Here is a 12683-nt window from a genome sequence, read left to right on the forward strand (position 1 = left end):
AGTCATTCAGAGTGGTTTGATATGAAATGCTCCGTTTGAGAGAAAGGCCAGGATTGGTGCTGATAGGAAACAGATGTCTCTTAATGCCTCTAAAAGCTACAGCAAAGGAAGTTAATACAGTGGCTGCAAATACACTGCCTGATGATCGATGCATTGTTGCGTTAGAGTTTTGTGAAAAGATTTTGGCCTAGAATGCATTTTTTAAAAAGCCATTCATGGCAGAGAGGTGTATGCAGTGCACTGTAAAGCAAAAGAGTCTCCAAAGAAAACTTCACTGTTCATTTAATAAACACCTTATATTATTGTTAAGACACAGCGACCCCTTGTTCCCATTATCACCACTGAAAGAAATATTGAGCCAGTACATTTCTCTACAGTGCAGTTTTTTCACAGCAAACCACTCTCAATGGCTGTGTTTATCTCAACTATACAATTATGCAATATTTTGAGAAACTGGTGGAATTAAACTGGAGTATAACAGAGGGTATTAAATTATTAAAACATTAAATGATTTTCAGTCCACTAGAGGCTCAAAATATTGCCTGATGTGACTTTTCTTTTTTGATGCCATGTTTTCACCCTGACTTTCCTTGATGCAGAGTAAGGAATACCCCAGTTATGATTCATTACATCCCCACACTGGAGTATACAGCACTTGTTCTGAAAAGACTATGTTAAAAACAAAGTCAAACAACAACACTCACAGTGTGACGATGTCAGCGTTAGCAGCCTGCACTGCGATGCTGAGAGGATCCTGACCATCGTCATCACCGTCATTCTGTGTAGCTCCTCGTTTCAGGAACAAACAGACCTGCCTGTAAAACACAGAGCCAAAAGCACACTCAGCTGTTTGTACTAAACTAGAAAGCTGTGTGTGTGGAAACTTGTATATTTACACACCCCGTGTGTCCTAAATACGTGGCATGGTGCAGCGGCCCTCTTCCTCTCAGGTCTCTTTGGTTGACGTCAGCACCGTTTTGCAGCAAAAACTCGCACGCTATCAAAGAGCCCTATTGGAGCAAACAACAAAATTAAATCTGGTTACAGTGAGTAAAAATGTGCAGTATTGCAATAGAGCGACGTACAAAATGAATACAATTAAACAGAAATTGTTTAACTTTGTGTAAACTGTTTAAAAAAGTGGGGGCTGCTCCTACAGTAGTCAGTAGACATTTGTGCTGGAAACCGCATAAGCAAGTCTAGCTGAGACAAGTGTACAATGATGTAGGCATGCAGTTTGCATGATGCTATAAGTAGGATATACTCTTGAGATATTAGTGGAATTCAACAACTGCCCACTGGATTCTAATATAAGTGAGTCAGTGTGTTTTCTGTTCTTTTCTATGCACATGGAAACACATCACAGTTACTGACAATGGTAACTGACTGCACGCTACAGACGCGCTGGGCACTGAGTAGAAACACCGGAGTGCTACTTTAATAGAAACAGTTTTTAACTAAAATGTTTTGTTAATCCGTTTATTTTAATCCATTCATAGCGGAGGGGTACATGCATGGAGTTGTAAGGCAAAATAGTCCCTAAAAACGTGTTTGTTTGTTTTTTCAGATTTTCTGGTATTTACCATCATAAATATTACATATAAAAACGCAGAAGACATGTGTGGGCTCACTGGTGGTTTTGAATAGTAAATAAAATGGTTATGTCTGAAGCATTTAATGCCCCTTTTAAAGGTGCCTCTGCCTGAGACACTGTTTTATGTTCTATGTATTTTGTGTTATGTTATGTATTTTGAGATGATATTTAGACCTAAAATATATTCTTACAATCCATGAATGGCAGGGAGGTACATACATGGTGTTTGTAGCAAAAGAAAACTTTCAGCAGTTAAATTGCACAAACATCGGTGGACAAATCAGTAGAATCACTCACTCCAATCACAGCCTGTATGAGGGGGCTCTTGCCCTCATCCTCTTCATTGACGGAGTTAACGTCAGCCCCGTGAGCCAGCGCTTCAGCCATGACGGGTAAGTTACGGGCCTGACAGGCCTTATAGAGCAGTGCTCCTGGATGAAGCTCACGCGAGTCCTCCGGATCCGATGCCTCCGGCTCCAGCTCCGCCTCGCCACTCGAATCCTCCGACACCTCACACTCTGTGCGCAGACATGGTTGGTTTAGGTATGATAGATTAGCAGAAGAAATGTCCTCATGTCAAACAAGCATTTGATCAAGGCTAGTGTTCATTTATTTGGATTTATAAATAAAGCAGAAGGCAATGTAGCTGAGTGTGTTAAAGCTGTGACATTTTTCTCTGTGAATCAGTATAACTCACCCTCCTCTGTGACGCTGTCCACCACAGAGCCAAAGAGCAGGACGTCAGTGCTGCCGTCAGTGCTGCCGCCCAAACCACTGTCACTGCTGAGACCTGCAGGACCAAAAAACGCCCGAACACGGACACGTTACATGCAGCCCAGGCACACTTCACCATCTCCACAAAGGTTAAAATGATAGTTCGGTGAAAAATCTAACTTTTACAATTTCCCCCTGACTGCACTGAATTTGTTAAATAATCTCAAATAGGCTTACTTAGGGTATTTGTATACTGTTATACTGTTATATTCTTATGTAGGGCTGCATGTTAGATCACACTTTTATAATCATGACAAGTTTCCAAAAATACATTGTTAAAGGCTGCAGTGACAGAACAAACTAAATTGCCTGCAGCACCAGAGTGATGTAATTAGATTGCAGGGAACAGAGGATCAGAGGCCCAGCAAGCACCCTGCACTGGGTCTGACACTGGGCTTGAAACTGAATCACAATCTCCAGCATAAAAAGCCACTAAAGTAACCATCTAGCTAAACAGCCAATTACAGAATATACAACTAAAAGAGTAAAAGACTATCCTGAACTACTAACTTGTAAAAATGCTTCAAACGTCATTATATATATATATATATATATATATATATATATATATATATATATATATATAATATAAAGGGTTCTTCTATTGTTATGATGTCAAGCTTGTAACTATAGAGGAAGCCTTTTGGGTGCTATATAGAAGGTTCCCTTTACTCATGCAAAGGGTTCATGGTTTTTTATAGAACCATTTTCTTTACTAAAGACCCCCTTAAAGAACCTTCTTTTTTAAGAGTGTAGGATTATATATAAAATAAAAATGTACTTGATAAAAATGCATTTGATTCTCGAATAGATGAATACAAGCGCAGAAGAGGAAGGCGATCAATGAACATTTTAAAACTGACATATATAATAAAAAAATAAATAATAGATGAAATTCCAATAAAAAGGCACAGAGAACAAGGGAAACATCCCTGTGATTTACAGTCACACTGCGTGGTGCTCCACAGACAGCAATGAAGCACGTTTGAGTGTTTGAAAAGGCCTCAACTTAGAGCCTACAAAAATCTGTTTGCAGTTGTGATATAAGTATTACTTTTATTCTGCACTTGGCACAATAGTGAATGATGCTTTTGTAACTTTGTATTTGTTTAAAGGTGTGGTTACTTAGATTTCTGTTTACACAGATAGAGTCTGTACTTGCACATCCAGTCTGAGGCTCATCGCTTCTCATATCGGCACTGTGATATCCAACAGCTTTATAAATACCCATACAGTGTCAGAAAGCACATTAGTAAGTCTATTTGAGATTACTTAATAACTGCTATGACAAAAGAAGCAAAAACAAAAGAAGCAAACTTTACATGCCAAGTAAGTCCTGGCTGATCAACTATATTTAGTGTAAAGGAAAAATTGTGCACATTTGGTATTTTGCAAACATACAGCTTTAAAACTGAGTACTGTTTTACCTGTGGACTTTAATCAGAAGGTTGCCCTAAACAAGCATCACAGCATGTTCTCAATGGACTCAAAGTACAGCGTGGATATACAATATATCAATTTGACCAAAATATGGCCTTCACTGGCCATTCAACGGCTTTTATTCACCACTACCCCCAGCTCCATTTCAGCTCAGGCTGGTGGTGCAGTTAAGCTCCAGTCAACACAAACGCATATACCGTTCAGCTCCTTTGAGGGAATAATTACAAGTTCTCACACACAGGCAGAGGGATGTGCTGTAGCTGTGTTTGGCATTACTAATGGACTACATGTGCTTTAATTACTGTATTTACAAGAACAGTCCACTGTGAAAGAGAACCCTTTGTTTGTGCTCTCATTGGTGTAGAACACTTACTGCGAGGCCCTGAGCCAGTGTCGAAGTAGGAGAACAGAGAGTCCAGCTCATCTGGACAGAAGAGCGAGTCTCGCCTGAACTTTCTCTCCAGAGCAGCAGCAGCTGGTAGTAAAAAGACATCATGCACTCTGTTACATGACTTTACTTTGAGTATTTATAATAATCTATACCTGCTAGGTAAAACCTAAAAAACCTCACTGCTGATAACAAAAACATTTTCTGTATTTTATATTTGTTTCTCACTCATAGTTTATAGAAACAAGCAGTGAAATTCTCTGGAAGTCACATGTTTGCTCAACACAACTTGAACTAACCCTTAACTGAGCCACAGCTTGAAAAAAGACCTGAAGCAGTAAATACAACTTGCATTTCTGACCTAACCTGTGAGCCTTTGCCTGCCAATACTGCAACTGTCACATGCAGTTATTAATTAATGCTCTATTGATTTTCTAAGTGAAAGTTAACACATCCTTTACAGAGAACACACTTCTGCACACCTTAATGCACAATTACTGTTTATTTGCTGAACTGAACATATTTGAAAAAAATAACACATAAAATATTTTCTATTTTAAATTTAAAAAGATAAAATATTAGATAAGATAAAATATTAGATAAAAAGATAAACATTTAAAAAGATAAAATTTGCTGAAGAATTGCATATTTCAGTGTGTTCTCTGTATAGGAGAGAACATTGTAGAGGAGAGAAGACTTCTTTTCACCTTTAACATGAACAAACTGTGTAAGCTGCATATAAGTGTATGATTGATTATTTGTTTAAATGTAAATAGTACAAGCAAACTGTCAAAAACAATATTTAAATAGTGTTGCAACCTGGTAATAATAGACTTCTAAGGGTTAACTGCAGGTGCAGCGTGCTCGTGCATGTTAGATGGGTTACCTGAGGACAGTGTTGCGGGGGAGGCCGATCCGGGCTCCTGTCTGTACTTCCGTCGGTTTTTGGGCACAGTGGTGGCGCTGTTGTGTCGTCTGCATTTTTTGACACTCCAGTGCCGCTCTGACTTCCTCTCTCCGTTCACTAGCACCACCCCCGTCGTCATCTTCTTCAGGAACCTCTTCTCCACATACTTGGCTTTGATCCAAGCCTCCTTTTCTTGCCTGTGTTGAGTCCAGTGATACACAGTAATTAATACAAATATTAAAAATGACCACAGAACAGAAACATAGCCTAAATAGATGAGTAACAAAACAAATTTAAACAATAAACTCAATTTACACTAAGTTTTACTCTTTTTAAGCGACAGTAACTTAGTGCTCCATATAGCAATCTATTGTACAGAAACTACTCCCTGGTGAATTTCTGCTTAAAAAAAGCTTTAGCTGGCTCTGCTCACCTGGGGCTGTTTGGTCCTGGCTTCTTCATGCCCTGCTCCTCACATGTGCCCTCATAGATGTGGTTAATAACACTGTTTCCCAGCTCACACATCAGCTGCATTCAAAGGGAGGAGGAACAAGTCAGTAACTACATTATAAGCATCTCTACGACTGACACAAATTGTCTGGGATTTTGATACACAGACTTGGCAGCTTATAAATGAGATTTTGTGTGCTTATATGGAAGAATAAATAAAATATGCCAGATAAGTGTGCTAGTGTCACCCACCCACTGACTCCCACCCCTTCCTGGCCTTGACTAGTTGTCATTACTTGTACTTGTGTCCTATTTGTGTGTACTCGTTTCACTTGTGTTGTATGTGCATGCGCAGAACAGAGTTTTTTCCTTATTTGTTTCTGCTCCTTGCACAGAGTTTTTAAAGCACTTTTCAAGCTGGATTAGTTTTGACAGAGGAGCTTTTGTAATTTATCGGGATTTGACTGATCGACTGGAGCATGATAAAATATCTATGTAATTTCCCCAAATTCCCACAGATAGCCCAGACTGACTTATCACAGCTGGATGTTCATGTCAAAGTTATGCAACAGGGCACACTCAATAATAATAACCAGACGGTTGTTGTTATTACATTACTTGTTATTAAGTAACCCTGAAGTTAAAGTTGGCACCTTTTTTTTTAGGTCAGGCTACTATTAGAGAACAAGGTCCAGATTTAGCCAATTACAGAAAGCCATTCACTCCTCAGTTGTTCATCAGTCAAACCGGATATTATAGTTTCACTTCAGTGTCTATTTGAGTGGGCTTGGACGATAAGCAATTTTGAAAAATTGATAAATCTGAGCAAAAGTATCAATGCGTAACAATTTTTACATATTAAACCACAAGTATTTTTGTCGCAATGTCCTAGTGTTATTATTCATGTACATATTAACACTAATTCCATCCTTTACATCAGAGATCATGGTTAGTTTCTATGCTCATTTTAATGTCTGGCACTCTGACCTGAAGCAGATCAGAATGGCTGTTACATCTTTGAGCTGCATTGGCTAGCAATGACAGCTCATATAAACATTTTCAGTAGTGTAACCACTCTTTGCCTTTATTACAGTTTCTTTTTCAGAAGACTTGCTTTTAGTTTTTAAAGAAGGGATATATCTGCAGGGATATTTTTCCACACCTCCCAAGTTCAGTCTTGGTTGGTTGCATTTTCTGCTTCTCATGACCCCAGCAAGATCCAAGAAAGTGTACACACCTTCAGTAGCTCAGGTTCCCATGAGTCCAGTGTGAGAGAGCGGACTTTAGAGCAGTGCACCCCCAAACTCCTGCATGGAGAGAACACACACAACATGCAACATCAGTACTGAGCAAGTAAAGGCCTGCCATTAAATGAGTAGCTGTCAGCTTTTGACAGATATGAGTTTAGTTAAAGTGCATGGGCCAATTACACACTCAAAAAGAGAACAGACTGACATAAACTGTGAGATGCTAATTACATACAATGGACAGGCATTCTTTTCCAGTAAAAAAAGCTCTGAAGGGGCAGCTAAAGCTCTCAAATTTCTCTAGTAGAAAGGAACTCTCACTTCATTCACCAACAAAAACACAAACAAGTTTCTGCACGCTGTTTTCACCACAGCAGCGAGGTTGAGGGATGAAACTACCAGAGACTGACTGATGAGAAAATGATAAAAGATACTGATTTTTAGAAGCTCCAAACTTTGATAATATAATTTTATATGGCCAAAAATGGAAAGACTTCAGCAGTTTCAGTTAAACAGTGTTTTACTGACAGATGAGTGTCAGCTGTTGCTTATAAACTGTCAAAAATGATTTGTCAGTCCTGTACTGTCAAATTTTCAAAACTCAAATAAACAGTAAAACAGAAAATTCTTACATAATATAAATAACACAAATGTTCTAGCACCAGGGCGGAGCCTCCCAATATTTTTAGCATTTCAGCATTTTTTGGTTTCTGTTAATAAGCTCTTTTTTATAAACTGCCTGCACATAAAGGTGTGAAATGCATTCAAATCTAACCAGTTTATCCCAGCATATTTTCTGTTAATCAACTTAAGTGCTTAGAAACACAGCAAAGCACTGTAAAACCATGTCTGTGATAATTCATCTTTTTAGTGGTGCGGGTTACAAATTTAGCAGTACCAGCTGAGTCTGGACTAGTCTTCAATTTTATCAATCAATACATATATTGGTGGGGCCTTAGAAATGACAGTGCTGTACACTTTCTTGAGGAAAAGACTGGCTGCCCACACTCTCACATCAACGTTTCTATCCACAAACCAGCCTTGTATCCAGGCAACCAAGTTAGAATGAGAGAGGAGAAAAGAAAGATTGTGTGAAGAAAAAGTCTCACTGGACCTCAGTGTGAGAACAGAGGCCTCCAGTGCATACATGAATATTCATTAGCTGATCTGAACCAAGGAAGAGAGATGATTACATAACAGGACTACACTGAGATGAGCACCTGAGGACATTCTGAAATGGAAGAAAACAGACATGACTGATACTGAAGAATCTAAAGTAATAGAGCAGGAAGTAGGTAGATTTAAGATATTTAAGATTATCTTATATGTGTCATTTCACTGCAAATATACGTGGATCTATTTATTATGAAACTGAAATCCTCCAAATGCTGGAGATACTGCACTGGTCTGGGGCAAAATGAGCGTCAGCAGGTTTTAAAACTACAGAAAAGCATGGATAGTTTGCACTATTACGTACCAAAATTTCAGGAACTGTATTAATTTTAGTCTTTAGGCTGTCAAATGATTCATGACATTTAATTGCATTAGTATGTGTAGTTAATTGTGATTAATCACATAAAATCGTGTGAACCCAGCAATGTACTTCAGTGATAAACAAATTCACGGCATGTCATTAGTTGAAAATAACTTATCAAGAGAGCCATCGATTGAAGCTGCCATTTAAAACCTGTATTTGAATGAGAGGGCTGCAGTCACGGACTCTGCACAAGCAGCTGCGCTTCAGGGTGAAATCTCATATCTCTTGTTACGCCTGGTGTCACCAGTTATTTTAAAATATATTACATTTTTAATCTTTCAATTCTAACTTGCAGAATCCCCAGTATCTGAACAACAGCTCATGTCATTCCACTACATAAATCTCAATCATCTCTAAACTTCAAGCCTTGCCAAAGTCCTAGAAGCCCTAGAGAATGATCAGCTCCTGTCATTCCTGCAAAGTGTTCTGTGCAGCTATCTTGGTTCAGAGAAAACCATATCTATATATCAGCATTATATCTGTTGTCACAGTTGTTTAAATTACATTTTACATCATATCTTATTGACAGACAGCAATTTGTCTCTATTGGCAGGTTTAGGTCTGAGCTACCATAGTGTTCCCCAGGGCTCAGTTTTGCCCTTTACATTTCTTTATATATTTGCTTCTGCTTGGCAAGATCATTAGACAGCTGCTTTGATCAATTGTTTGACTGGTATAAAGACTGAAAAGAAGGGCTAAGGGCTAAGAATTTCTTAAAATTAAATGATGAAAAATCTGAGGACATACTAAATGCATCTGCAGCCACCTTGAAAAAAAAATCGGACACTGCATCCTGGCTATCCCAGATTTAATTATGTCCTCTGTTGCCGAGATTAGGAATCTTGGTGTCTTGACTCCACATTGTCATTCGATGGCCATATTAAAAACATCACTAAAACAGCACATTTTCATTACAAGAACACTACCTGGTTACATTCAACTGGTCATATTCAATAAACTTTAATGATATTCCTACTTTCATCTCAGACTACAACGTACACCTAAATGCAGATGACGCTGTTTTATACTGTTCTGCTGATTCTGTTCAGGCAACAGTGCCTAATATATATATAATATATATATAACTATTTTGTCATTACTATTATTGTCTTAGTTTTGTTTTTATTTTCATTCATTTTCATTCATTTTTTCTTACCCTACTTCATTGTTTTATTTATTTATTTTTATTATTAAATGCACTAATAGTTTTATTTGACTGTTTTGATGCGTTAATCTTTTTTGTCTTAAAGTTTCCTAATTTTGACTTGTCTTATGTACTGCTTTACTAATACTTTTATGGTCTAATTTTTTGGCTTTGCTATACTTTAGCTATCATACATTTATATTTACTCTTTTCAATCCCCTGTTTTTTGTATAATGCTCGGCTATACTGCAAACGAAGGTCACCCTCAAAGTATTCTTAGTATAAATAATGGTTGATTGATTGATTAAAGGATCAAACTGGGAAAATGCGTCAAACTGCGTAAAAAAGTAGTGGAATAAATAATTTTCTGTGTTAACATAAACTTGGGCACCTCTAATTAACTTATTATCTAATTCTAACTCTTACTGAAATGATTTGTGAGGATATTTTGATACTTTGTTCCAGGATAAAAGTTTTCTGTGGCTGAAATTTCAGTGCATGTCTAGTTCTCACTTCTTGCTTGAAGGCACACAAAACAGTAGCAGTGTCTCCTGTCCTTATCCCATAAGGCCAGTTGCTCTCTGATCTACTGAGGGAGTCAAACCAGCCCTGATCCAATTAGAGAGAAGTGCAGCAGGAGGGACAGAACGTGTTTGCTGCTGAAGCCACAAAGCAGGTCAGGTCACAGAGCTTCTACTGCCCACAGTCAGACATTAACACTGCACTGCAGCAGCACAAACTCTGTGCGTCTTATTCATGAGCTGATTCATGAGCTGTTTTAAATATGATGATGAATCATGCTCACAAAAAAATCTGACACATCATAGAGTTTTCAGCTAACAACTACTGCTATGAACAATTCTATTTGTTTCTTTGTACTCTTTCTCTAGAATACACAAAATTCACACCTAACCACTCTGAATGACTTTCAAAATCTGATATGGTTAGCTGACAAAGTCTATTTTGTTGATTATGAAGAAACTTGCACGTGTTTTTTGTTGTCAACGCATCATTTCCTTAAAAACAGAAGTGTTCTATAATATTCCCCAGAGGAAAAAAATGCCTTTTTTAAAATAGTCTCAAACAAATAAAGCAGATCTCTGTATTGTATTAATGAAGGATCACTGATTTCTTAATTCTTTCTCCTAAATCCCTCTTAGGAGAAAAGAGGAGATTAACATAAGCATTGTACTGGTGATGAATGAGAAAGGCATGAGTTCTCCTTCTACACTGAGAGAGCTCTGTGATAATTCTGTGGCAAAATTTTATCAAAGTGAGAAAATCCAGGTGCTACTTCTTAGGAGCCAAATTTCAGAAACATGAGAAGATGGCTAAACTCTCACTCTGATTTCAAACAGGACTTAACCATGTCTAACAGAAGGACATGAGATTAAGAGGAGATCCCATTTAGAATATTTCTTTCCTCTGGGTCAGGACTAAGTGAAATTTAATCTAGTCAATATATCTAATATTTTGCATTTTGAGATTGTTGTAAGTCAAAAAAAATACAAAAGTACATAATTTATTTCTAGACCTTTTGTACTTGTTTTAAGTGATTTCAATATTCCACATCTCACTTTTTATGGCAGATGTTGCTTGTTGTAAGAAATATGCTTGAAACAAGCCAAAATATCAATTATTAGATAAACTGATTTAAGATCATTTCACTTGCCCAAATATCATTTTTTGAAGTGTAATGTTCATGTGATACATGTAGTCAGTCTGACAGATTGCAATTCACTACAGGAAGCTTAGAGGGTGATATGGCTTCTACTGTTTCTTGCACCTTAAAAGCAGAAACTGCTGGTCTCACAGGTGGAATAATAATCCATAGATTAATCAATTACAGTTGAGCCTAAAATATATCTGTTTAGCAACTTTTGGATATATTTGCCTGCCAGAATATTTCAGCAAACCTAAATGGAACTAATATATTTACAATACACATTAAAACGGCAGGCTCTGGTCTGCTGATTGTGGTTGGACGTGTACCTGTGGATGCCAGAGCACTCGATGCAGAGCAGGATTCCCAGGTTGATGCTAGCCCAGCGCGGGTCGGCCTGGCCGCAGTCGCAGCACAGCTCGTTGCCCGGCAGACACTGCACTCTCTGCAGGATGCTCTCAGCCCTGCCGCTGCGCTCTCGCGGCTCGCTGGCAGAGTCTATACTGCTGGTGGAGGGAGATGCCGTGCGGTCCAGGCGCTGCAAGTAAGTGGACACAAAGTTACAGAGATGGAGTCAAGGCTGCAGTTTAGCCAAAAATCAACTTAAAATTTCTTCTTACTCCATATGTAGTCTCTCAGACAATACATATGAAGTTTGTTTCTCTTTTCTTGCACTGGAACTATGAGGCTGCTAATGTTGCTAGTCAGTAAAAGAAGCTTATACCCCATCTTTCAAACTGCCTGCACAGAGTTGTTAAATAATCTCGAATAAACCTGTTTATGTGGATCCTGAAACTACATGAAATACTGTTATCTAAAACAATAGTAAAAGCAGAAAGCACTAACCTCAATGTAGTAGTTATCTGGACTCTCTCTGTAAGCCGAGGCGATGCTAGCTTGCACTGCTTGGATCCAGGCCTGCCGGAACTTCTCTGACTCCGCCTGCAGCATACAGCTCCTGAAGAACATACAGAACATCACTCAGCTCCTGCAGTCTACATATAACATTGCTACACATACCAGCATGACCTTAGAATGACCGCAAATAAACTTAGGCTGTTTGAAATGACTGCTGAGAGGGGTATGGATAGTACTGTAGGACTCACTTGGTAGGAGACACAACTTCAAAGCAGAATCTCCTCTCAATGTCCTCACACGGTTTAACGGAACACAGCCTCAGGTCCTCCACCACAACAGTCAAAGAGTCCTAGAAGACAAACAAGTAAACGAATGAACAGGCTGGATCGACTCACCAATCACTGTTTCTGAGCACCAAAGTTAACTACATCTAGATGGTAACATAAAAAGCTACCACCTACGCAGTCGGATTCTTTTCCAAAGGAGTGCAGTGTGTTTTGGAAAGAGGGTGAATTTGGGAATGATAACTATATTACTGGATGGTTTCACTTTTCACAAATAGGAGCAAAGTGCAATGTTTGTGGTGGGACATGGGCCAAAAAGACTATCCACTATATTTTGTTACTAAAAATGTAAAAAGACCATTTTAAATGGAAAATAAGAAATGATTACGTTAGATTT

At 38.3% G+C, this 12683-nt stretch overlaps 1 protein-coding gene across 1 annotated transcript in view; it reads right to left on the reverse strand.

Moving 5' to 3' along the window:
* The window catches only part of acap3a (ArfGAP with coiled-coil, ankyrin repeat and PH domains 3a), a 114494-nt gene that overhangs the window by 10578 nt on the left and 91233 nt on the right, over positions 1–12683 (reverse strand). The window contains exons 13-23 of the mRNA XM_036591480.1: positions 12251–12351; positions 11991–12102; positions 11474–11682; positions 6791–6860; positions 5537–5631; positions 5083–5300; positions 4182–4283; positions 2292–2393; positions 1892–2112; positions 901–1010; positions 705–815 (exon numbers count right to left, since the gene is read on the reverse strand). Coding sequence (XP_036447373.1) covers positions 705–815; positions 901–1010; positions 1892–2112; positions 2292–2393; positions 4182–4283; positions 5083–5300; positions 5537–5631; positions 6791–6860; positions 11474–11682; positions 11991–12102; positions 12251–12351 — 1451 coding nt within the window. The remainder of the gene's footprint in view (positions 1–704; positions 816–900; positions 1011–1891; positions 2113–2291; positions 2394–4181; positions 4284–5082; positions 5301–5536; positions 5632–6790; positions 6861–11473; positions 11683–11990; positions 12103–12250; positions 12352–12683) is intronic.

The sequence above is a fragment of the Colossoma macropomum genome, unplaced genomic scaffold (assembly GCF_904425465.1).
Source record: "Colossoma macropomum unplaced genomic scaffold, Colossoma_macropomum, whole genome shotgun sequence".
Classification (NCBI taxonomy): domain Eukaryota; kingdom Metazoa; phylum Chordata; class Actinopteri; order Characiformes; family Serrasalmidae; genus Colossoma; species Colossoma macropomum.